Source organism: Terrapene carolina, unplaced genomic scaffold (assembly GCF_002925995.2).
Source record: "Terrapene carolina triunguis isolate 2854851 unplaced genomic scaffold, T_m_triunguis-2.0 Scaffold67, whole genome shotgun sequence".
Lineage (NCBI taxonomy): Eukaryota > Metazoa > Chordata > Testudines > Emydidae > Terrapene > Terrapene triunguis.
In genome coordinates this window covers 44,418,552-44,446,145 of record NW_020664418.1, presented here as the reverse complement: position 1 = coordinate 44,446,145, position 27,594 = coordinate 44,418,552, and the positions used below count along the sequence as shown (strand labels likewise).

The following is a 27,594-nucleotide window of genomic DNA, read 5'->3' as shown; positions in this document are numbered from 1 at the left end:
TAAACAAACTGGCCCGGCCTGCCAGGGTCCTTACCCTGGCGAGCCGTATGCCAGAGGTTGCCGACCCCTGAGTTATACCAATGGGTCTGTAGTGTAGACCTACTACTATAAATCTTTTGAATATTAATTTGCAATAGTTCAGCATTCTAAACTGTACAGCTATATAACTGTTTGCAATGTTGTTGTAGCCATGTTGGTCCCAGGATATTAAAAAAGAGATCGTATTTCTTATTGGTAGTATTACCTCACCCACTTTGTCTCAGCTATACTACAGACTAACTTACATGATCAGACTTACTGGTATAATCAATGGGAAAAGTGTTCAAAAAGGAAACAAATGTAAGGCCCCAGATTGCAAGCTGTTTCTTACCAATATTTTAAAGACTCAAAACTATTCTTGATCAACTTCTGTGCCAAACAGATACATTAGTTCAGGGGTTCTCAAACTTAATTGCATTGTGACCCCCTTTTGACAACAAAAATTACATGACCCCAGGAGGGGCGGGGGGGGGGGGGAGAAGCTGAAGCCCAAGGGCTTCAGCCCCAGGAAGGGGGCCTGTAACCTGAACCCCGCAACCCAGGGCTGAAGCTCTCGGGCTTCGGCCCATGGCGGTGGGGCTTGGGCTTCAGCCCTGGACCGCAGCAAGTCTAAGCCAGCCTTGGCGACCCCATTAAAATGGGTCCCGACCCACTTTGGGGTCCTGATCCACAGTTTGAGAACCGCTGCATTAGTCAAATATAATTTCTACAACATTACACATAATATTCTACGTTTTATTTGCCTGGTGTTCTCCAAAGCACTGTGTCAGGTCAACATGGAGATAATTTTGCTTGATAGTGCAAAAGACGAGTCTGCAACTGTAGAAATGTATCCTGAAATATTTACATACTGTATTTCAGGAATTTGTTCAGTGGCACAGTGTTCCAGCAATGACAAAAAATAGGGGTCAATAACACAGTTCTGGTATCTATAGACAGGTGATGTGGACTTCCCCATTGCTGCTGCCACTTCTTGGTACTCGCATTTTTTTTCCCCAAAAGAGAAAAGCGCTTCTTGACTATGATTTACAAAAAGGGAATGTTTCTGTAACATCTATTTTTCTCCCCTTTACTTATATTACTTCCTCCCTACCTGTGATTTTTTTCTCCCTTTCTCTTCCTCCCTGGCTGCTCAGCCTCCTGTCACTCCCATTCTTCAGCCCTTCTGTTTTATGCTAGTGTTTTTAAGAACTAATATGTCAGAGCTTGGTGGAATAACAATATTTGATAGGTCTACACAACATGCTCAAGGGAGATACACATCATAATACTAAAAGGAATCTGGATTGAGTACCCATGGTGCAATCCCAGAGTAGAAAGCACTTAGAATCATAGGACTGGAAGGTGCCCTCTAGTCCAGCCTCCTGCATTCAAGGCAGGACTAAGTATTATCTAGACCATCCCTGACAGGTCATTGTCTAACCTGCTCTTAAAAATCTCAGATGGCGAAGATTCCACAACAAGCCTAGGCAATTTATTCCAGCGCTTAACACCTTGACAGTTAGGAAGTTTTTCCTAATGTCCAGACTAAACCTCCCTTGCTTCAATTTAAGGCCATTGCTTCTTGTCCTATCCTCAGGGGTTAATGAGAACAATTTTTCTCCCTCCTCCTTGTAACGTGTGCATAAACTACACAGCATAAATCAGCCGTCAAAAAAGGAAGCTACTGACATATTCCTTATAGCTCTAAATTATAAACAATCGTCTTTTATATAAAAAAATATGCTTTAAATACAAAGCCAAGAACTCCCCACCTACATAAATATGCACCTACTGTGCAAAACATTTCATTGCAGAGATACCAACTACGTTAGTGAAGTAAAAAAATGACACTCTCAGATTGTAAAGCTATTTAAAAATACACTCTTGTCCAACTTTGGCAGCATGCACGAAGATCTACTTTCAGAGAAAAATAAATTTCAACAGATAAAATTAGTCAACACCACTGAATTTATTAGTTTTATGGCTATTTAACAACTACGAGTAAATCATGAGGATAACAGAAAATGTGAACTGACTCCCAATCCACAGAATCTCAGTGAAATCAATGGGCTATAAATCATCAAAGAATTTGGCCACTATGTACAAAGAAGATGCTACAAATTACCGCATGACATGAATTCCATTCTGTGTGTGTGTGTGTGTGTGTGTGTGTGTGTGTGTGTGTGTGTGTGTGTGTGTGTGTGTGTGTGTGTGTGTATATATATATATATATATATATATATATATAGGAATTCATCACAACTACAGTGCACCCTGGAAGAAACTTGCAACTAAAGAAAGGTGTTTACAAATATGAAGAATATGAAAAGAACTTTTAGAGGGCTCCCCTTTCAGGCATTAGTTTTCTTTTCATTTCTGATTGAAGCTGCATTTCCATACTATTAAAAAAAATGACTAAAAATTGACTCTTTGGCCTTCTTTTTGAAATACTGTGAGGCTTCTCTTCTGAAACATTTCATTGGCTGGTTCAAGCCTTATCACCTTTTATGCAGATTACATTAGTTGACATGAGCTATCACTCGTTCTCTCACTCCTTGTTTCATTTACCTCTCACCTCATGTAGCATCTCTGAATAGATATGATGGAAAACCCATTGCTTGGCACACACAAAACAAGACTGGACATAACCAGTAAGTATTCAAAAGAGGGAACAATCCAACACTGGAAGGGAAACAGGACTAGTGTACTCAAGGTCTTTTCCATTTTCTGATTTTTGGGGGGGGGGGGGCAGAGATTACATTATTTTTGAAAATGTTGGGTTTTTAAATATTTGTCTACACAAATATTTAGTTTACGGCAAGCAGAGGAGTGAATTTACCCCACACTAGCCTGCTGCAGACTAACTCTCCCCATAGATCCTGATGACACATTAATGGATCATTAATGCACTTGTGGTGTCTACTCCTGTTTCAAAGAGGACTAGACCAAAGTGCATTAACGAACTACTAATGCACTTCAGAGCTTGGTCCACAGAGTCAGTCCACAGCAGGCTGGGTGGGGCAGATTTACATCCTAGCTTGCCATGAACTAACTGTTCATGAAGGCAAGCCCTTCAGAGTTTTTTCCATCAACTTCACCCAAATGCAAAAAGACCATGGAGTTCTTTCAAGTACCCTCAAAATATGGCAAAAACATACTATCATCACATAAAAAGGTAAAGAACTTAATTTCAGTAAGTGTGTTGGTTACCTGTATCCAGGGACAAAAATCATAACAAAACAAAACAAAGAGAGGCTGGTAAAAACAGGAACACTACACCTAGCTTTTTCCCTAGCTTTCGGCTTGTAACCTTAGTGTTTCCACACCAACTCCTCTGTTCTCTACAGTGTTACACTTGTCCTCAGGCACACTCTTCATCTAGCTGTGGAGGTACATCTGCTTGTTTATGCTGCAGGCTTTGCATGTGCAGATGAGATCTGCATACTGCACTCAAAAGCCATGACCTTACAAACAAGTCTTTTAGTGCACATGCTGTTTTTCATCGTAAGAGAATAAATACTCGTAGTTCTTGATAACCGAAGCATGACCCAACATAAAATGTATACTTCTCTTTCTACACACTAAATATTAGATTCAGAGGAGTGGCTTGTTTGCACTATTTTAGGAAATTGCATATATGTGCACATCAGCTTGCTTCCAGTTAGCATAACAGTAAGATGTATTTACTTTTTTCTCTTCAGCAACAGCAATGGCAATCCACAAGATAGTAGGTTTGCGTCCATGTATTATTTCTTTCAAAAAAATCATTAATGTCATGCAAAATCATCACAGGAAAAGCATTTCCCATTACATAAGAGCTAAGATAATTTACACAAACATCAAGATCACCTTGATTTATTTCAAACCAGGAAACAATGGTCCTGTGATCATTATTCTAGTATAGCAACATTGTATAAATTAAACCAGGGGTCGGCAACCTTTGGCATAAGGCTCTCCAGGGTAAGCAATCTGGCGGGCCAGGCCGGGCTGGTTTGTTTACCTGCCGCATCCGCAGGTTTGGCTGATCGCGGCTCCCACTGGCTGCGGTTCGCCGCTCCAGACCAATGGGGGCGGCGGGAAGCGGCGGCCAGCACATCCCTCAGCCCGCGCCACTTCCCGCCGCCCCCATTGGCCTGGGACAGCGAACCATGGCCAGTGGGAGCCGCGATCGGCCGAACTTGAGGACGCAGCAGGTAAACAAACCGTCCCGGCCCCCCAGGGTGCTTACCCTGGCGAGCCACGTGCCAAAGGTTGTCGACCCCTGAATTAAACTATACCAATTAATGTAGATATACATTTTTGTGATAGAGATTGTTGTACTTTTTCCACAGTTATTAAACATCCATGCAGAATGTCCAAGATAAATAGATCTACTGTGTACTTCAGAGTAAAGAAGAAGAAAACAAGGAAACACGACATGGGACCAACTAAGCACTGAAGATGGAGCAAAGATTAAAGATTAACTAGACATGTCCCAAAACCTAAACAAATACTATACCTGAGTTTTTAATTAGGCTAATGAAGAGCTTAGCCATAAGGGAAACTGTATGAAAAAAGAATTTGTGGGATTTCACAGAAGATATTCCTTTCTTTTTATGAGACTAGAAAACAATATTATCATATGCTTTTATATAAAGTTTTTTTTCCTTTAGGTGAAGCCATAAGTATTCCAAGGCTGGAGACCGGATAAAGAAACAAAGCTTACTTTCCCTTTTCCCATATGTGGCAGTGGCAAAAACCACCCACAAATTAATAGAAGATTTACAACTCAGTTGTAATACCATTCAAGTGAGACCACTGAGCAGAAGAATAATTTTTAGTGCAAGTCAGTGGTTTCACCCTGGGCAGCTTCAGCATGAAACAGCTCCAGGTGGTTGGAGGTATGGTGGTTGCAGCTACAGGTGATCACCAGTGTCATTTCATTTGCAACACTGGGAGCAAACCAACAACTAATAATGGGAAACTATGTTCCCAGAACTCTTCTTTTCCTTAGCCAGTCAATGATTGGCTCCCATGAAACAGGAAACTGCTATATGCCAATCACTACAGAGGCAGCACTCCATAGTCCTGAGCAGAGAGAAGTCAGTGACTACTTTCAAGCCTCCTATGTTCTATTCTTACTCTCTCTCTAAGCTGTTGCCCAGTGAGTGTCTGTTGTCACAGTCTAGACACACCAGTTAATCTGTTCCTATCAGCAGAACTCCACTGGGCAGGGAAGGTAAAGAGAGGGAAAGGGAAAAGAGAGACTCAAAGGGAGGGGGAAGATAAATGGGGAGAGAAGGCCATGGGAAAGAGCTAGTAGAGAAGTCAAGAATTTGGGGATAAGCACATTGTTAGAGACTAAGGAGGAGGAGAGAAGTGAAAAGAAAAACTAATGAGAGAAGAGAAAGATGAAGAAAATACAGAGGGAGAGAGAAAGGACAAAAACAGGTGAGCCATGGCAATTTGCCATGAGTACGACTATGTTTTAGTCACAGAGGTTGCAGAAGTCACGGAATCCATGACTTTCAGTGACCTCCGAGACTTCAGTCTGCGGTGGTCGGAAGCTGCAGGGTCCCCTGCCACCCACAGGGGCAGGAGCTGCAGGGTACCCCACCTCTGAAGGCCCCTGGAGCTCCAAGCCGTCACAGGCAGCAGGGGAACCCCCAAAGCCGCTGCAAGCAACAGAGAACCCCACAGCTCCCGGCAGGGGTGGGGGAGAGGAACCCGCCCAGCTCCCAGCCACAGCTGCCGGGGGGACTCCCCAGCTCCCAGCCCCCCACGGGTAGTGGAGGATCCCCGGAGCTGCAGGCAGCAGGGATATCCTGTAGCCCCCAGCTGCTGCAGGCAGCTGCCCCGGTTCAGGTGGTGTGGGGACCTACAGATCCCCATTTTGTCAGGGATATTTTTAGTAAAAGTCATGGACAGACACGGCATCCGTGTATTTTTCTTTTTTGCCCGTGACCTGTCCATGACTTTTACTAAAAATATCCATGATAAAATCTTAGCCTTAGCCATGAGCACTAGGGAATGGCATAGGGATCTATGCCCAGCTATTAAACAAAAATTCCTAGTTCTCAGTTCAGAAATCAATGTTTTTCTTCCAATTATTTTATGTATAACCCTCCGGCAGTGCAAGAAGATGCTCTCTGCTTAATTTTAGTTTGTTCTGGGTAACAGTTCTTCCAAGTCCTGAACTCAGGTTTTGCAACTGTAAGAGGAGGAGAAAGTGCCTTTCAAATATTTTGTTTTTAATCTATTTTAGGCAAATCATTCAACAGGTCACTAGACAGAAGATTTTCTTACTGGTTCTGCGTACATACAAGGCTGAAAAGCAAGTTGGTGTTGGACTGGTTGGCTCCCTCCCCCAGTACTGAGATTGAACTGCATTACATACCAACAATGCAAGGGGATAAGGCTGATCCTGAGGTCATTCTAAGCCACAGCAAATATAATTCATGATTCCTTACTCACTAAACTCAAGTAGGCAAGTGAATTTGTCAAGTGTTAACTTAATTAATTATATATTAATATATAAATAAAACTGCAGAACATAACAATTGTGTATATGCAATTATAATTTAATATGTATAAAACAGAATTGATTTATATGAAATTATATTCTTTTATATTAAACTCATATGAAATGTTTCCCAGTTCTTCTTAAATAACCATCTCAGTATCCAGTTTGAACGAGATTTTTGGTTACAACTCTGCTTCTGGTGAAGGGACAGTTAGCAGAACCACACTATTCATTTCATGTCGTTCTTTGAAATGACTGTACATCACCTCAAAATGCTTGAAAGTCAACATAATTTCATCTCTTTCGTGACACTACAGTATAAACAAAAGGCGATAAGCCTTGTAGGATATAAGGGCAGTTTCACCTCTTGAATGTGGAGGAGCACGAAGAACTGGAGTTTGCCATTTGATACTAAAGCAGAAGTATGAACTAACCATTTAGACACTGCATTTCAAAAAGATCAAATTTCTGATCAGTAGCCTGTAAGATACCTAACAGAGCACTGGTACCCTTTGGCCTTGAAAAATGTTACTACAGTGACTTCAAAGCAATGAATTACTCATATACATTCCACAACAGGTTAGGTCAATTACTGTAGAATTTTCAAAAGCACACAACTGATGTAGGAACCTAAGCTCCAATTTCAAAAGTGACAATCCTTAGGTGCATTTCTGTTGTAGCCGTGTTGGTCCCATGATATTAGAGACACGGGAGTGAGGTAATATCTTTTACTGGACCAACTTCTGTTGGTGAGAGAGACACTTCTGAGCTTACACAGAACTTGCTGCAATAAAAAAATATTACCTCACCCACCTAGTCTCTAACTCTTAGGAGCCAAAGTCCATGGGACTTAGCCTCCTAAGCATCTATGTCACTTTTGAAATTGAGACATAAGGCTTGTCTACAAAGTGAGATAATGCACTCTACCAGGATTAGATTTCTAAAGCATACTAACGTGCTATGTATTACTTGGTCAGTGTAGACCTTGCTGGCATGCGCTAAAGGTTCTCTACTGCAGTGGTTCTCAAAGCCGGTCCGCCGCTTGTTCAGGGAAAGCCCTTAGCAGGCCGGGCTGGTTTATTTACCTGCCGCGTCCGCAGGTGCAGCCGATCGCGGCTCCCACAGGCTGCAATTCGCCGCTCCAGGCCAATGGGGGCTGAGGGAAGGGCGGCCAGCATATCCCTCGGCCCACCCCACTTCCCGCAGCCCCCATTGGCCTGGAGCAGCGAACCACGGCCAGTGGGAGCCGCGATCGGCCGAACCTGCAAACACGGCAGGTAAACAAACCAGCCCAGCCCGCCAGGGGCTTTCCGTGAACAAGCGGCGAACCGGCTTTGAGAACCACTGCTCTACTGCACAGAACTAGAGTAAAGTGCGCTATGGAACTTTTAGTGCACACCAGCAGTATCTACACAGACCAAGTAATGAGCAGCACGTTAGTGTGCTTCAGAAATGACACCCAAGAAGAACGCATTACTGCACTGTGTAGACATTCCCTTAGAGGCTTTTGAAAACATTCCCTGAATCACTAGAGCTTATCTCCAAAAAACGCTACTTTTTTTTTGTAAACTGTCTTTTATACAAAAATCCATCATAGCCAATAACAAATTTCTAGGCATCAAATACTGAAAAATCACCTTAAAGAAAGATATTCGGAGGGTATTTGCCAACATCACAGAGTAGCCAAACAGGTGACAATTGTTCTCTTTTCACCTGTTTTACTCGGGAGAGAAACGGTCGGACCTGCGGACAGGGCTGGTAAACAAACTGGCCCAGCCTGCCAGGAGCTTTCCATACACAAGCGGCGTCCCAAGTTTGGGAAACACTGGACTAAAGGATTTTGGATACTTTGGTAGCTAACCAGATTCCTGACTGCAGTTCATCTCTCCTTTGTTAAACTGAATTAGCAAACATTTCATCTTCAGTTCAAACACTAATTTAATACTGCGATAACAGAGTATCAATTGTTTGTAGAAAATTAAATTAAAGATAAATTACAGTGACAAAGTGGCAGATTTAAGATAAGAAAATTCAGAATTAAGGCCTTCACTTTGTCCCTTACCTACAATACTGTGTTTTGTTATTGCAAGGAACTATATACTTTTACTTCAGTTGTGCAAGTTATTGCAGAACATATGAGTTACAGATAGCAAAGGTTTAACTATGAAATTCTTGGCTTTTGTCTTTTTCAATCAGGCCAGCAACATCAAAAATAAAACAATGGCATTTGTGAGTATTTTTATTTTTTTTGGACAGGATAGAAGAGAAAAAATAATTTTCACTATGGTCCATATATAGTCTGGTAATCTTCCCGATCAGACAAAATGCAAACAGTAATATGATTCTTTCACAGACATAATAGAGGTTTCTTAAAAGTGCTTAGACCATTGTTTTCATAATGAAAATGAACATAACCATATTTAGAAGCAAAATATACCATTTCTGTGACAAGTTCAAGAGCTGCCTTCAAACTTCAGCTCCTCAAGGATAGGTTTTGGTTTCTGATTAAAAGGATGTACTGTTTACCGTTCCTTTGCACTCAACAGTGGCTGGTTACTAAGTTGCCCTACAAAAGATCAGTTGGGCAATCCTAATAACTCTCACACTACAAGAACAAGGTGACACCCAATTAAATTTAAAGGCAACAAATATAAAGCTGAAAAAAATGTTTTTTAAAACACACACTATATGCAGGATTAAACCATGGAACTCATTACCACAAGATTACTGCACAATAGCAGGGGCAGCTATGAATGAGGTGGAATAAAGGTCATTTGGGAATGGGAGATGTTGGTGAAAGATTGTGAACTCTTGGGGCATGGATTGTCTTTTTTTGTGTGTTTCTACAGTGCCTAACATAACAGGATCCTGGTCCATGGTGCTACGGTAATACAGTAATAAATAATAATTCCCCAGGATCTCCCACTTGGAGCTGCTAATATCTGAACTGCCTTGGAATGGCTAACAACCTTTTGTGAAATATATTCTGTATTTTTTAGGGGGAAAAGAAGATGAAGCAGTAAGTTAATGGCGTAAGAAAAAAAACTATGTTAGAATACCCGAATGCATCTGAAAATCATAAAAATAAAAAGGCGTTTAAGATTAGATGAACTTTCCCTCAATTAAGCATTTTATACATTAAAGTTAAGAGAAAAGAGGCTCATCCTTTTATTTAAAGTTTAACCTTGTGGATTTAGACCACAGTTACATGACCCCAGAGCTCCCACTCAATTCCATGAGAATTTACTCAAACATTATGTTAGTGCGCATGGTATAAATAGCTAGATACAGTAACTGGAATACAAAAAGGGACCTCTGAAATAGAACAAGCAGGATATTTATTTCTGTATATCCTGAGTATTTTTTTTACAGCCTTCCAGGAACAAATCTCATCCAAATCAAGGCTGAAGTTGAGCAATTATTTGTATGTTGGCAGGCAAAACTATCCCACCCGTCCCTCACCTGAAAAATTATCTGTTAATTGTCTAAGTAGCAACACCCAAGAGAGGTGCACGGTAATTTTAGGGGATGAATTCAATGCGTCTCAGATCCCATGTTAAGAATGCAGCACTAGCTGATTTTTAAAAAGCCAGGCATTCCCTCTCCCGCCCCCCCCCCACCCCACCAATGTTTTCCCTGTGAACGGAGCATGAAATTCTACACTGTCTTGAGAGACTTTTCATAACAAAACTGAATATTAAAACTACATAATATAACTTTTTAAATCTGTTTTTTACTCGGGAATGGATCTCTAGGGAAAGAGGTCAGTCTACCTTACCTACCTCTGATGATCTTGATAATCCATCAATATGGATAATATCAGTTTTACTGGCCAGACGGGAGGAAGCAATTACTAGATATTTGTGTGACCAACAGGAAATAGAGATGGATAGAACTGCATAGGGATGCATGCAGTTCAAGGGGTGAAAAACTCTTGAAAGGATATACATTTGCAAGATGACCCCTCAACTCGGTTTCTTTTAATTTTGCTAAAAGTGTGTCCAGGAAGGGTTCAGAAGATATCATTTTAGAGAGATTCAGAGTCCAGCGGGCTGATCTAAAGAGGCTGAGGGCTGTGTTTCGTGTAGGGTAGTGTTGTGTATAGAGGACAAGGAAAAGTCCCTAAAAAATTAACTAATCTAGCTCTGATAATCTAAGAACTACATAAAATAGAACTATAGAAAAGGCACTAATGGTCTGTAGCACAGACGCAGACACAATAAGAGGCTCCTTGTATGTTATCTGCAACAATAGAACTAAGGGTTACATTTTCTTACCCCCTGCTTGTAATTATATCGACTGTGTGCATACTTTATTTGTGTTAACCCAAAGATGTAATAACTGTTTCCTCAAACCTATCCAATAAGGTTTGTATTGTCAGTATCAATGAATTATAAAGTTCATCATACAAGTCTGGTAGATTGACATCTTTCCCTTGCTGACCAACTGAGATATAAGACTGTCTCCTGAAATTTTTCAAATTTTTCTTAAAAGAAAATATGAAGAGCTTGTTTACTCCCTGATTTTCTGCTACTATGAATTCTGTTTGGAGATGGATCATAAACAGGACTAACTTCTTAATAATCTTGTGGGTTTACAACAGAGTCAATCAATGGAGCCAAATTATCTATATTAATCAGCATTCCAAAACTGTCTCCAGTAGGCGAATAATGCGTAAATTTTGGCTAGAACATTGGCGCTTCAAATTTCAAATGAAGCACAGACCAAATCTCATCAGGTCTGCTGGTAGCTAATGGTCATTGTGCAGTAGTGTTTGGGATCCTCACTCTTCCTTTTTTAAAAGCTTGAACCTCTTATAACAAACTCCTAAAGGGATTGAATCCAGCACCTCTGACTCTAAAAGCATGAGCCTCTAGTGCTTGACCTAATGGACTGAGTCCATTAGCTTGGAGGCAGCAGCCAAATCAAGTCTCCATATATGGTCTAGCCACTAGAGGGGGACAGAGAGAAATGCTGTTAGCATGTGTTACAAGACAACACTATTAAACTTCACTTACAAATTTATTATACACATTTAACTATTATTTCCTCAAACAATGAATGAGACCCGATTTTATTTAAATTGTAACATTTATGTTTGTCAATATATTGTTTCCAAGGACACTGGATTCAATTTTTTTACCTAACTTGTTTTCATTGTTTGAGGATCTTTCTTTCTCATTAGACATTTTAAATATATAATCCTATTTTAAAAGATTAATGCTATAGAAAGTTTGCAGGGAAAAATAATAAAAATGACAGTTATTTAAAATGTAAGAAAATTTTCTTTAAAGGTACAGTAATACTAAGACTACCATAAACCTACAGTAGTGGAATGCTGAGAAGCTTTATCTTTTTCATATTGTGAACAAACAAGGGGACCAGGTTCCCCAACATTCTGGATTGTTTTTATCCTCTCTTTTGGAACATAACAGGAAAAATACTGAAAGGCTAAAAAAGTACAAAAATAGTTTTAATACAAATTAAATAATTTATCAATACATTTTGCCATAAAAATAGATTTAAGACACTTCAATAATAAAACACATAGTTGTGTAACAGATAAGACAACAGACCAAATTCTGCTCAGTTACACTTGTGCAATCTTTTGAAAGTAGTGCAGTTACAAGTGAAGCTGTGCAGAACTTGGTCCATTAATATCAAGGAAAGATTTGCTAGCTTTTATAAGAATTCAGCCACACTATGGAAAGGCTACAATTGAAAGGAGAATCCATAGTTTCTATTACTATTTAGTTTAGACATTCAACCAGAAAGTGGGAATTGATGAGTTCTCATAGTAGTTGTACTTTAACTAAACACAGAAGCAAACAAATATTTGTTAGTAAATATTCATATTATTGGATTACTGTGGAAACGGTCATTCTTTTCACCACCAAATGGGACATTAGCTAGAACTGAGAAATATAGAATAATTGAAAAATAGCAAATCATATTTTATGACCACTGTTTTTAAAATGCTTAGTCAAAAATATTTTACTTAACGTACTTTAAACAGCCCTCTACTGCTTTACACTTTGCCAAAACAAATACTAGGAAGTTAAGAAAATTGATCATCTTTTCAAATTGTTACCTCAACGATATCCGAGTTGGTTCTGCTCTCATGGGGTTCATTGTATTCTGTGTATTTGAGTAGAACTTTGTCCATATCAGTGCTGGCATACTGAAAGAGTTTGTTAGAGCTGTTAAAAATGATGAGTGCTATTTCACAGTCACAGAGCACACTAAGTTCGTATGCCTTCTTCATTAATCCAAATTTCCTCTTCGTAAAGGTCACCTACACAAGAAAGAAGAGTGGAGGTTTTTCAAATAACAGAACAAAATTTTGAATGACTATAATTAACACACAAAAATGGAGTGTCAATTGAGAGCTGGCATTTTAAACTTCCAGTAACAAGACATCTACTATAAGCATGCAGGCAAGTTTAACGTTCACTGTGAATTCTCATTTCTCCTACTCAAATATACAGTCATGACATTAACATGGTGTTATACAAGTGAAACAGAAGTTGGTGGGAACAGTATCTTCTACAAAAAAAATATAACTATACAAGAGCCAAAGTCTATTAATTGTAATAAATAAAATTAGTCAGAACTGCTAAATGGATCTGTCCCCAGAAACAGTGGAGCCCAGATATATTGAGAGGGTCATATTTGGTGAGCTCTTTATAACTGATCCATGCAGTGACATTATCCACTTACCCCTCATTGTCACTGAAAATTAAGATTTTAATTAGGGCTGTCGATTAATTGCAGTTAACTCACACGATTAACTCAAAAAAATTAACTGCGATTAAAAATACAAATGTTTTTCTACATTTTCAAATATATTGATTTCTTTTAAAACAGAATACAAAGTGTACAGTGCTCACTTTATATTATTTTATTACAAATATTTGCACTGACAAAATGCAAAGAAGGTACCAAAGTGAGATCTAAAAATAGCAACAGCACTAAACCCAAGGTTTAAGAATCTGAAGTGCTGTCCAAAATCTGAGAGGGGCGAGATGTGGAGCATGCTTTCAGAAGTCTTAAAAGAGCAACACTCAGATACAGAAACTACAGAACACGAACCACCAAAAAAATAAAATCAACCTTCTGCTGGTGGCATCTGAGTCAGATGGTGAAAATGAACATGCATCGGTCCGCTCTGCTTTGGATCATTATCAAGCAGTACCCGTCATCAGCATGGAATGGTGGTTAAAGCATGAAGGCACAAATGAATTTTTAGCACATCTGGCATGTAAATATCTTGCTACACCGACTACAACAGGGCCATGCAAACGCCTGTTCTCACTTTCGGGTGATATTGTAAACAAGAAGTGGGCACCATTATCTCCTGCAAATGTAACCAAACTTGTTTGTCTGAGCGATTGGCTGAAGTAGGACAGAGTGGACTTGTAGGCTCTAAAGTTTTACATTGTTTTATTTTTGAATGCAGTTATTTTTTGTACATAATTCGACATTTGTAAGTTCAACTTTCATGATAAAAAGATTGCATTACAGTACTTATATTAGGTGAACTGAAAATATTATTTCTTTTTTTTTTACAGTGCAAATATTTGTAATCAAAAATAAATATAAAGTGAGCACTGTACACTTTGTATTGCGTTGTAACTGAAATCAATATTATTTGAAAATGTAGAAAACATTCAAAAATATTTAACTAAATGATATTCTACTATTAACAGGGCAATTCATCGTGATTAATTTTTTTAATTGCTTAACAGCCCTAATTTTAATATACATTATGGAAAAGCATAGAAAGCAGAACAAAAGTTGACAAGATCAAATGCCTATATGCTGATTTTTATATCCTTTTATATTTAAATACTCTGAATATACATTCACTTTCTTTGTTCAGTATTTCTTATTCTTTCAGTTATTTTAGAATAGGAACTGCAAGCACTTTGATAAATAGGAAAAATTTTCTCATTTCATGGTAGCTTTAGTGTAAGTTCCTCTATACCCTCAGCTATTTTGGAACAGCAATTCCCTTCACTCAAAGAAACAGATATACAGACAGTAACCATTTACTAGGGGAACCTTGAATTATGCAACAGCCATGCTGCAGTATATTAGGGCAGGGGCCCTTTTTATATCACAGGTCAGGTACTTATATGAGGTAAAATGCTGAAGAAAGATTTAATCCTAGATTTACAAAATACAAAGGAAAATTAATGTTTTTTATAGAGCATTAATGTACCAAGAATGTCTTCAAATAATCTGGTGTATTATAGGTAGTTGGAAGGCAAGGGCAAGAGAACCACCACCAAAACTAATACTACTTCTAATCTGGATATTCTTGAATTGAGGACCAACAGTAACTTAGTTTTATCTCCAATCTTAAGAGAATTCAGTGATCAAGGACTCAAGTGAAGGAAAGTCACATATAAGCATTGGTCTTTCTCCCTTCCTACTAATCTAAGAGCTATTCTCTACTATTGCCTCACCTCAGACTGTGCATAGCTCCCCATTACAATTAAACTCAATAGATACATTTTGTAATATGTTTTTGTTATGCCACATATTGAAGTTACTTTGGCAAGAGCATCCTAAATTTAATCTACCATATCAAACTCATTTTATGTACACATTTCTACGGCACATTTACAGTTGCACAGGAATACTATTTCTTGGACTAGAACTGAATATTGGCACCAAATGCACTCATTGCACTATTATGATTTTGGGAAATGAAAAGTAATTCTTTTTACCAGCTGCTTTTTGGTTTTGTTTTATTTTTTAATCCTGAGTAGCAAGTGTCATCTGTCTCATCCTCTTTTTAACTCCTGGTAGAATTAAACAGACTGATAACTTTAAGGCTAGAAACATGAAAAAAAACAAGATGACAAATTTCACCACTAAAATCTTAATGCGTGTCATACAAGACTATTTAGGAAATATTAAAAACTGTCAAACATATGTTTCCACATGTTTTTGATTTGGATACATTTTCTAGGACAATTTTCAGTGAAGTATCTCTGAACATCTCTAAGCATCATTTTTAGTGGATGAGAACAAGTAACTACTGGATTGAAAAATTCTCCTCCAACCATGCTGAAAATGTATACCAGCAAAATAAAAAACAAACATTTTTAAACAATAAGGGATACATTCTCAAAGTTGTGTTCTGAGATTTAGTTGCATGATCTCTATTGACTTCAGCTTTGGGTAGGTATATAGATGCCTGATTCCTGCTGAAGGGAAGGGGAGTACAGAAAACAAAAGAAACATTAAAGTATCATACAAAAACAACAAGGAGTCTGGTGGCACCTTAAAGACTAACAGATTTATTTGGGCATAAGCTTTCGTGAGTAAAAACCTCACTTCTTCGGATGCATCCACGAAAGCTTATGCCCAAATAAATCTGTTAGTCTTTAAGGTGCCACCAGACTCCTTGTTGTTTTTGTAGATACAGACTAACACGGCTACCCCCTGATAATTAAAGTATCATAACGCCTTTCTCTCCTTAAAGCTGAACCTTGTTAACCAAAATACATAGCTTTCTTTATTTTCAATTTTAGGCTACTTTAAGAATATATTTTTCATCAGTGGAAATTCATTGCTCACTTTCTCTGATGGTTTACCGAAAAAATTAAAGGAAATGTGTTAAAAAAAGCAAGATTTACCAAGTCTATCAAGTGCTCTGAAGAAATACTCCCACACTATATCATATTCCTCAGTACATAACTGAAGACCAGCCATACTGGGTCAGACCACTGGTCCACCTAGCCCAGTATCCTGTCTCTGACAGTGGCCAATGCTTCAGAGGGAATGAACAGAACAGTGCCATTTTGAGTAATCCATTCTCGATTAGGGTACCTCACAGCTATAGCCTGCACTAGTTGATGGCCATCAATTATCATATACTTCTGCCACGTTAAGAGTTTACAGACTCCACTTTGTACGTATAAATTGCTAAGTTTCGACTAGCAGTCTATCACAGGGTAGCCGGCTGGAAGGGCAAAAACATGAAACACTATCCAATACTTTTGGTTTGCCAATGTTAATTGAAGCCTCAATCCTAGATTAATACAAATTCAGTTTGCCAACCTATACTCATTCTCCCTAAATCAGCTCCCACATTCTGAACATTGTAATAGACTTGCCCTCAGACCATCACTTGAAGATGAAGCAGTTACACCAAGGTAGTTTTTTTTTTTTAAACCTAATGGACAGATCTGCCAAAAGTAATTTAACTCAGTGTAGAGTATTTTACCAAATGAAATGCTATCATGCACCTGAAATTTTAGCTACAATTCAGAAACAACAGAACTTCTGGGCTTCCAAATGATACCATGATCAAGCACTCAACACAAACAATTGCTGGAGAATAAAGCAACTCTCCAAATAATTTTGTAATTTAAAATAAAATGTATTTCATTCAAATTAGATCACTCAAAGAATATAAGATTAAGTATTTCAAACAGCAGTTGGCTTCATGTGAATTTACTTCAGAAAGACATTTTTCTTTTCAGAAGTTCCAGAAGAAATTAGGCACAATTATAAAATCTTTGCTTATATATTTTACACAAGCTTGCCCCTCACTTTTAAAGTGAGGCAATTCTGCTCTTGAGAAGCCTGGTCATTTTCCTTCCCCTCCTCCCCTCCCCTCCCCCCCCATCTCAGTGAAAAATAAAAATATGTTCAAATCCCCAAACACATGAACAAGAAAGAAGGACACCTAAACATAGATTCGTAGATTCTAGGACTGGAAGGGACCTCGAGAGGTCATCGAGTCCAGTCCCCTGCCCGCATGGCAGGACCAAATACTGTCTTACAAGCCAATAAGGAAGCTAAGAATGCTAGGTAAAATTTTCAGCAGTGCCTAAAGCCCATTTAAAAAAAGTAACTTAAGAACTTATAAGCCTGGGTTTTAGGATATTAAGTGCCTCAATCACTTCTGATAATGGTCTTTAGAAACTTTTACCCACTCAACACTGCAGCCCCTTATTGCAATACCGGTATACTAAGCCAATTTTGGGAATTACTTCATATTCCTGAACCAAAGACACACATTGTGAAAATGCAATAGGCATTTTTACAAAAGTGAAACAACTAATTTATAGATTATGCATACTCAACTACCAATATGATGACATACATCAGAAGAAAAAAAAAATCTTACTTACATATCACATATCAGAGATGCTGCTAAATTGTGATTTGAATGAGTGACTGCAGAGTTGTAATAATTTTACTCTGAAATGGCCTCCCTTTTGCAGTGGCCCAAAAGCCTTGGTCAAGTCATCTAGCTGCTCTTCCACCTTATTTTCCCTCATCTGTAACATAGAGATAACTGACTACCTTACATGACTGTTGTGATTCATAGATTTTAAGGTCAGAAAGGACCACTGGGCTCATCTAGTTTGTTCTGTGGAACACAGACCAGAGGACTTCTCTGAATTAATTCCTGTTTGAACTAGAGCAGACCTTTTAGAAAAACAATCAGTATTGATACATACATACACATTGTCAGACAAAAAGCTATGGTAATCATGTGACACCATGCAATAACCAGGAGTATGATTAATGCGATTTAGTATTTGTGGTCTATTAAATTAATTTTTTTAAACAAACATTTAATTTTTTCTTCTTACTCACCACCCCAATGGTGTCACTACCAGGAAAAATTAATGTTGTCATGGTGTTTAACTATGCATTCCGAAATCTTAATATGTTTGGCTTTCTTTTTGAAGTTTGACCATAATACCAAATTTCCTGGGTTTATAATGTCTGGTTTCAGAATAACTACAACTTACCTTTAGCTTTTTACCCCACCTTACCATTATATAGTTTCAATTTAACTGCATCGAAATATGGTGTGCCTGTAAATTTTTCAATAAGATAACATTTCATAAGTGAACACTAAAAAAACCATGAGGATATTATCAGATGATCTTTCCAATTATATGAAGTTATGAAGTATGAACTGTGACAAAGTTCCTCCTCTATCTTGGTGGGTCCTGCGCTTATTGGCGGATTTTCTTGCCTCAGAGATTCACCATGTGGGTTGGGGAACAGCCTAGAGACCTTCACCTCTGGAAGAACCCACAGTCCAGGTCAATTGGGAGGTTTGGGGGGGAACCCGGGCCCGCCCTCTACTCCGGGTTCTAGCCCAGGGCCCTGTGGACTGCAGCTGTCTATAGTGCCTCCTGTAACAGCTGCATGACAGCTACAATTCCCTGGGCTACTTCCCCATGGCCTCCTCCAAACACCTTCCTTGTTCTCACCACAGGACCTTCCTCCTGGTGTCTGATAACGCTTGTGCTCCTCAGTCCTCCAGCAGCACACCCTCTCACTCTCAGCTCCTTGCGCCTCTTGCTCCCAGCTCCTCACACTCGCACCACAAACTGAAGTGAGCTCCTTTTAAAACCCAGGTGCCCTGATTAGCCTGCCTTAATTGATTCTAGCAGCTCCTTCTAAATTGGCTCTAGGTATCCTAATTAGCCTGCCTGCCTTAACTGGTTCTAGCAGGTTCCTGATTACTCTAGTGCAGCCCCTGCTCTGGTCACTCAGGGAACAGAAAACTACTCATCCAGTGACCAGTATATTTGCCCTCTACCAGACTCCTGTACCCCACTGGTCTGGGTCTGTCACAGAACTTTAAATCATTTGTACTTGAATTTTTATGGCCAAATTCATTTGTATGGTCTGGCAGCTTTATGCCACTCTGGAGCAGCACAACACATCCAGAGCGTACTGTCCAGTTAAGCTGCTTTCATAGCAACTTTGCTTCTTCAAAGCTGTCAGACTGTATGGAACAATTTTCCCCTCCCGCATGTCCTCCCAATTCCCACTGCCTCTTGTATCTTCCTGCATTCCTCTGAACACACCCCAGAATCCATCTCCCTTCTACACGCCACACTTCCTTGCACACTTCTCCATCAATTGTGACCCCATGTGCTGTCTGGAGACAGAGAGGAACACTAGGAAGATGTGAATTACACCAGTCATTTTAACCAAGGGAAATCTGTGGCCTCAGTCACACTGTGAACAATGGGAGATGGCAGCATTTTGAAAGAGTCCATAGAATTCTCTGAGGTAGAATACTATTCTTCAGCATTTGCTGAAGGAGAAACTTTCAGTTATCAATAATGGGGGGAAATTACCATTAATTCCAACTAAGCATTTTAAAAATGTAGCCTAGGCACACGACTTCAGAGAGTTAACTGTAAAGGGAAATTTGAAGAGTTTATTTTACAATCTCTGGGGATAAAAACAAGTCTGACACCAAGTACTACATATCTTAAAGGACCCATTTTTTAGTTAATTTTAACAAACTAACAAATTTACTTTTAAATCCTCAAGAAATTCATTCTACACTCTGACTAAGTATTTTGAGGAGGACAATGTGCTGTACATTTCATACATAGCAACAGTTTCAATCCTTGCTTTAAGTACAAAACTCAACTCAACTTTAATTACGGAGTTGCACTGGCATTGCCATTTTACAAATTCATAAGCCACTACACCTTATGTTTAACAGCTGTCAGAATAAAAATATTGACATGTTAAAAATAAAAACGTTTTCCTTGGCTCCTAGGGTTGGTTTGTTTTTAAATTATTGGTATCTACATTTCATATTGAGCAAGCCTGTGTAAAACAAATTATTTGGAGTGACAAATTTGAGTTTTCTGTGGAAGCTGAGTGAAGAAATTGTATCAACACACCCTCTACATCAAGATATTTTTCCATGAATAAAGCTCTGTTAGTGCTGCCTCTTTGCTGCCAACTACACTGTAAAATACATTCCGTACTCTCGATATCTCCTGGTGGGAGGTAACATTAAAGGAAACAGACACATCAGATCTACACAGAACACTGCCAATAGCCATTTTATTAAAACAATATATATATACTTCATTAAAATGGCTGTTGGCAACATAACCCAGTGTCTACAGTTTCCTATAAAGCTATAAAATAAAGTGTTCATGTCCATCTGAAAATCCATTACAACATATGTCAAATACAGTCTCTGCAGAGGGCTTATGAATTTTGGAAAGCTATTCTCATTGTAGTTGCAGATGTTAGCAAGCTACGTGAAATGGAATATACAAGTCAATGAACTTACTGTGGCTGACTTATATATTCAAACAGACAATGATAAAAGCAGGGCTTTGGAGCTGTGCTCCGGCTCCGCTCCAGCTCCAGGCAAAAACCTGCAGCTCCACTGCTCCGAGCTGCTCCGCGCTCCAGGTTCCGCTCCAAAGCCCTGGATAAAAGCTGGAATTATTACTCATTGTACCTGCATGCTTTTTCTAGATGAAAGATGTAGCAGCCTGACATTTGTTAAGACTACTAAAGTACTGTCTGTGAGGTAAGAGTTCGAACCAACTAGAGTCTTCCTTCCATTTCACCATTTTATTGCAGTGTGTCTAGTGATTAGAACACAAGCCTTTGGGTCAGACTTCCCTGGAACCCAGTTTTTGCTTTTCCAATGAATTGACCTTGTTCCCCAGTTTTCCTCATCTGAAAGATGGGTGCAACTCCAGCCCCAGAAGGCAAGGGTAACATTGAAGTTTAAATGTTTGGCTATCATTAGATTAAGGGAATATATACAAAAATAGTATTCCACTGGTTTTATTTAATTGCACCTCCTTGTATAGACATAATAATGCACCAAGCCTGATTTGGAACCTCAAAACAGCTGCTTAATTATTCTTTAAAATGAAGCAATAGAAGGAAATGAACAAGGGAGGTGGAAAGAAATAGATACACAACAGAAAGTGAAACAAAATGAAAGGAAGGAAAGGGTAGTGACAACAACACATGTTTCTGAATGATTCTGTATAAGCATTACTTTTGGAAAGCTTTAGAATAACAAAATTACAGGAAACTACTTATGTTAGTAAACAATTTTCACTATTTTAAATAGAGACCAATTTTAAACACTCAAATGTGTTGTACCGGATAATACCTGGTCTTTATTCCCCTCTTCCCAAAATGAAGTTTTTGATGCATTTGGGTATTTTTGGGGGGGTTGGGGTTTTTTTTTTTTTTTTTTTTTTTCTTTTTTTTGTTTTGCTTGGTGTTTTTTTTTTTAAAAAGGTCATGCAAGATACAGTTTTGAAAGGTGTAATAGCCTGCAAATTAGGTAAGCATCAATTAGAAGTTATGATCTAGTCATTCTTCCTAGATCACAATTTCATGTGATCCAGATAACATAATTTACAATTAGGAGAATAATTATAATGGCACCAAGCAGGACTGCTATAGGTTGAGAGTGAATTGTTTTTCCCATTAGAACCCCTGATTTTTCTAGGCTCATCTTAGTTTTAAATTGCATCATGATGAAATTTATATAGATAAATTATATTTTTAAAACTGAAAATTGGTTCAAGTTCTTCAAATATATGTGTCATACAATAGTAATTAAATATTAATGGCGCCACTTATAAAAACCAAGCAGCTTTATGGATGGTGCAGCTCCATTTTGTAGACAGTAAGATTAATGTAAATTAAGGTTGTCATAATAGGTTTTTTCCATCTATTACAAATTTTGTTTTGTTTTAAATGCTGTGCGTACTGTACTTTTTCTAACTATCATAATGATGGCAATTGTTCCCAATAGGACACAGATGACAACCAATGAGCTCATGAAAATAGTACTACTTTAACACAACAGTGAGTAACCTTGATCTAGATTTTCACTATTTCAAGATACTAAGAGTTATTTCTAATACAGAATGTCTTAAAGTGACTTACAATATTAACATGAGCACAGAGACCACATTTAAAACAATGTCAACAAAATGGCAAAATAACATTCCATTTAAATGTATGAAAATAAAGATAAAATATCAGAATAAAATTAGTCCATTCAAACTTAAATATTGTGACATGGTCAAATTTTTAGTAGGGCTCTAGAAATATATCCTTGTTCATAGGCAAATCCTGCATTCAACAAGTACTTGCAAATGGCCAGTTAGACACACAATCACCCAATTTTTGCACTGCAAAGTTGCCTAGTATCCAGATATTAATATACACATCTGTTTCTGTATAAAACACTTTAATGTTCTTAACATATTTGGGGTAATTTCTTTGGATTTTAAAGGCCCAGGAAGCCAGAAGTATTTTCTAATCAGATTCAGCCTCACTGTGGAAAGGTTACATTGGAGAAATGTTTAGTTTACTAATGTCTATGCCAGGGGTCAGCAACGTTTGGCATGCGGCTCACCAGGGTAAGCACCCTGGCGGGCTGGGCCAGTTTATTTACCTGCTGACGCGGCAGGTTCGGCCGATCGCGGCCCCCACTGGCCGCAGTTCGCCGTCCCAGGCCAATGGAGGCGGCGGGAAGCCGCGGCCGGCACATCCCTCACCCGCGTCGCTTCCCACCGCCCCCATCGGCCCAGGACGGTGAACTGCGGCCAATGGGGGCCGCGATCGGCCGAACCTGCCGCGTCAGCAGGTAAATAAACTGGCCTGGCCCGCTGGGGTGCTTACCCTGGCGAGCCGCGTGCCAAAGGTTGCCGACCCCTGGTCTATGCCTATGTGTTTGTGTCTGTGTTTGTGTTTAAAGAATACAGCATTATGCATCTGAAAAGTTACTCAGTATTGTAGGACCTTCTAATAAATACTATATTTTTCAATGTTTTACATACATATACTGCTTAAAGAATGCTGTTGAAGCCTTAACCGATAGTTTTCCTTTGCTATTTTATGTCTCAAGGTTAGAAATCTATTAAAAGGCTGTTAAGTTTTATTTTCTTTTTATGCATTTTTTAGATGGAATAAAACTTAAAGCTACACTAAGATAAATATAATGCATGTGATCTTAATTCTACTAATCCAATGTTTAATTTTTACACATACTTATTTGAATGTGTATTTCCAAATCACACAAATTTAGATGAACAAGTATTTGAAAGGTGTTTAGTATAAGCAAACAGGCTGGGGGTAAAATCAGACTTATCCAAAAAGATACACTCTGTGGAGAATTTGACAAAATAGTTTTAAGATCTGTTTTACAAGATTTACTGAGCACCACCCATAAATCTATCCTATTGAAGCACTAGACAGTTTCAGTGTCATTCCCAGGAAATCCTACTTATCCAGCCAGGATCTCTTTAGTCTGGGGGGAAAAAAATAAAAAAATTGCCCTGAAAAAAACAGAACAAGTTTTAGACAGAGCTCAAGTGCTTCCTGCTTCTAGATCAGGGCAAAAATACTCCAAGAACAGTCTTCTGGTATTCCAGCACCTCCACTTTCAGCCAGAACAAAGCTGTTCTTGGAATAGGGGAGGAAGAGGCGAGGGAGTAGAGAATGCCACATTAAACTTCCCAAAAGCGGTATGGCAGAGTCTTGAAAGGAAGGAGGCAGGGATACTTCCATGCACATATGCCCTCTCTTGACATGCAAAAAGTGAGCTTTTCAATCGTGTTAACTCAACTGAGTTACAGGCAGTCCTCGGACTTACGACACAATTGGTGCCTTACAATTGTGTCATAAGTCGGAACGTCGGAACTCTGAACCGCAATCTACTCCACTGCGGGATCAAGCATCATAAACTCAAAACCTATAGTCATAAGTCGAATCAGGATGTCATTGTAGAAACGTCGTAAGTGCCATTCGTCGTAATTCGAACGTCATAAAGACGAGGACTGCCTGTATTTTAACTCAACTGATGAAAAGCCTTGGTAAAATACAGCTTAACAACACTGGAAGCTGTTTTACCTGACTGTGTTGTAGTAGAGGCTCCCCCCAGTTCTAAAGTCTAATTAAATTATGTCAGATGGTTCTCCTCTATCCAGTAATTTATTGACATGTTCAAAGATTTCTAGTAGATGAGACAGGATGTTTCTCTACAAAAAACATGCTGGTTGGGCTCTTATCACATCATGATTTTCCAACTGTATTTTTAAATAATTATTGTATTTTTAAATAATCATTTCAACCCATGTACCAGGTATAGATGTAAGACTTATTGGTCTGTAATTCTTCAGATTACCCTACAGCCTTTTTTAATATAAGCATAACTTTTGCTACCTCCCAGTTCTCCAATACAGTAGCTGTTTTTAAATAAGATATTGTACACTTTTGCTAGGAGTTCAACTACTTCATAATTAAGCTCTTTCAGAACGATGGAATTTACAGTTCCTGGCCCAGTGACACTACTTTTTTTAAAGTATCATTTGTTCCAGTACCTCCTCTTCTGACACAAAGATGATTACCAGAAAAACAGCAGGTCTGTATCTTTCTGCTGTTACTCTTTGTCAGACAGAAGACAAGCTCAACAGGGTTTGGGAATATTTGCATTGCCTTGAGAGGCTATGTGGCTCAGTAGATAAATTCCCACATGTGACCTTGGGCAAGTCACTTCACCTTTGTTTATCTTCTCACCCACTACCTTCTCAACTTAAATCATCAACTTTTCAAGGTAAACACCATCTCTTACTATGTGCTGGTACAATGCCTAGCACTCTAGGCCAGGGTTTCTCAAACTGGGGTCACCGTGGGCCGGTTTGTTTACCTGCCCCGTCTGCAAATCAGGCCGATCGCGGCTCCCACTGGCTGCGGTTCGCTGCTCCAGGGCGAAGGGGGCTGCTGGAAGCGGCGCGGGCCAAGGGACATAATGGCCGCTGCTTCCAGCAGCCCCCATTGGCCCGGAGCAGCGATCTGTGGCCAGTGGGAGCCGCGATCGGCCGGACCTGCGGACACAGCAGGTAAACAAACCCGCCCGGCCCGCCAGGGGCTATCCCTACACAAGCGGCGACCCCAGTTTGAGAAACCCTGCTTTAGGCACTACTGTCATGCAAATAATAGGTAAAGATTCAACTTGTAATAACAAATCTGAAATGCCAGAATACTAATTCCTTACTTCTAAGTGTCCTTTTAAAAAAGTGATCTGTTTTTCTGATGTTTACAAACCATAAATATTCATACTTTCTTAACACAGGAAGGTTAACAGGTTCTTCAAAGTGATTCCGGTATTGATTAGTGAAGACGTTTGATAACAAAAGTAACGTTCAGTTTGATATCTAATTTACTGCACTTTATTCTCTTCAGCTTAATGAATATAAATGCCTTATAGCTCGTGTAAGCAGATAAGACTTCTTAATTACTACAATGAGCATCTCATGTTAATTATAATCCCCCAGAGTAATAGTTAGTTTGTATATTCTGTTTTGAGCTCAGTGATAATCCTATATAAAAAGAAACACTTCTGAAGAGACAAAGGATTTTCTCCCCTGTGAAGTTATAAAACCAGGCCAGTTAAGTAAAGCACTACTATGCTCTATTCATGTTTCTAATGCATTAAACAGCCACATCATAATTTAATATGCATGTTCATGAATGATTTGCTAGCTAGTTATGATAGAGAAAGAAGAACATGGCAGTTAACTATTGCACTACACTCTCAGGTTACAGCAAAATGTGTCCTACATTCCTTCATTATTTAGGTCAAAGAAATAGCTTACTCAGAACCCACATTCATATATACCATACATTCTACGCCTCATGTGGCACACTGGTATGAGATGGAATACAATGTAGGTGAACTGAGTTGCCTGACTACAAGAGTTACTTTAGCATGGAGCATGTGGAAAAAGGAGAAATCAAGTCAGAGTCTAGCCTTGCACCAAAGCCTAAGACATTTTCCTAGTCACTAGAAAAATAGCATTAGAGCCAACTGAAGAGGCCAGCCAAAAGATCAGCCAAGAAATTAGTCCGAGAGTCAGAGCTTAGCCATCTATATTTAGCATCAACAAAGGCAAACATACAAGTGGCTAATGTTTGGAACGTAAGCAATACAAGAAGGCAGGAGCCAACTAGTCTCCCATGTAACAATAAATCTTAGATTGCATTGCTTTTGAGGTAAAGAATCTAGAAAAGTATTAGGACTGAGAGTATGGCTTATTCATGGTTATACAAGAAGCAAGGTTGGTTGGCACAAATTTGATAGCAAGAACTGAGACATAAGTTAACTTAGAACTCCTCTAGGATTTCAAACAAGATGAACAAAATGAAAATGAACAACCAGAAGTCATTAGTGTACTTTAATATGTGTACTTAAGTGATTTATCTACATCTAAACATATAACAGTTGTGTGATTGCAGCTAATCAAACACAACCTTTGGCTTTTGTTCAAGTTCAGATGGTACCTTCCTTGCTATTTATGGTCAGTGTAATTTATTTGTAACGTTTACGTCTAGGACTATCCAAAAAAGTTTACAAGAATCCTAGATGAACCCCCCAAAATTAGAATAGTTAAAAAAACTCTAGTGTAACTGTGAATGAGTGTGTGTGTTCTCCCCACTTACCACCCACCCATTAGACAGAACTCCATTTGGGTTGGGGAAAGTACCACACGTGGTAGGAGTACCACAATAGAGAACCTAAACTGAAGTGTTTAACTGGAACACACTATGCAACAAGTTGTACCAATCATAGCATGAACAAGAATTTTCAGCTTCAGTTTTATAGTGTTGTATCTGTAGTAGTGTTAGGCTGATTTATGAAACTGCAATTTCTTAAGGATCTCCAGGGTAGTGACAGGGTGAGGAGGGGACTAGAGTTGAAACCGGATATCATCTTAGGGCTCATCTACATGAGAATTTTTGTTCCATTATACCAGTATAATTATACCATTATAGCTAAGTCATTATAGTTATATTGGTATAAAATCTCTGTGTGGACAATCTTATTCCAAAATAAATGTGGCTTTTTCAGTTTAGCTTAAAGCACCTCCAAAAAGTGACAAAATTAACCGGGAGAAGTCCCTTTCATACCAGACTAAGAATGTCCACGTGGGAGTTATACCTGTAAAATTACAGCAGTTAAAATTCACAACTTACATTATACCAGTATAAGTTTCCCATGCAGGCAAGCTGTAAGGGTTGCCTAAAAGGCCTACTCATTCTTCCCCAGGCTCAGAACCTACTGCCTACCTAGAAGTCTATCATACTGGTTCAGACAAGTGATCCATCTAACAGTATTCAAAAGAGGTGCCAGAAATCCTGCAGGAATATAACTATGATAATTCTGGATATTCCTGTTATTCATACAAATGTCTAATCCCCTTTTGAATCCCACTTTTCCTCAA

The 27,594-nt window shown here is 38.8% G+C and overlaps 1 protein-coding gene across 1 annotated transcript in view; it reads right to left on the bottom strand.

Moving 5' to 3' along the window:
- Window positions 1–27,594, bottom strand: part of MEF2A (myocyte enhancer factor 2A) — a 113,889-nt gene that overhangs the window by 65,579 nt on the left and 20,716 nt on the right. Inside the window, exon 3 of the mRNA XM_029910754.1 lies at window positions 12,615–12,818. Coding sequence (XP_029766614.1) covers window positions 12,615–12,818 — 204 coding nt within the window. The remainder of the gene's footprint in view (window positions 1–12,614; window positions 12,819–27,594) is intronic.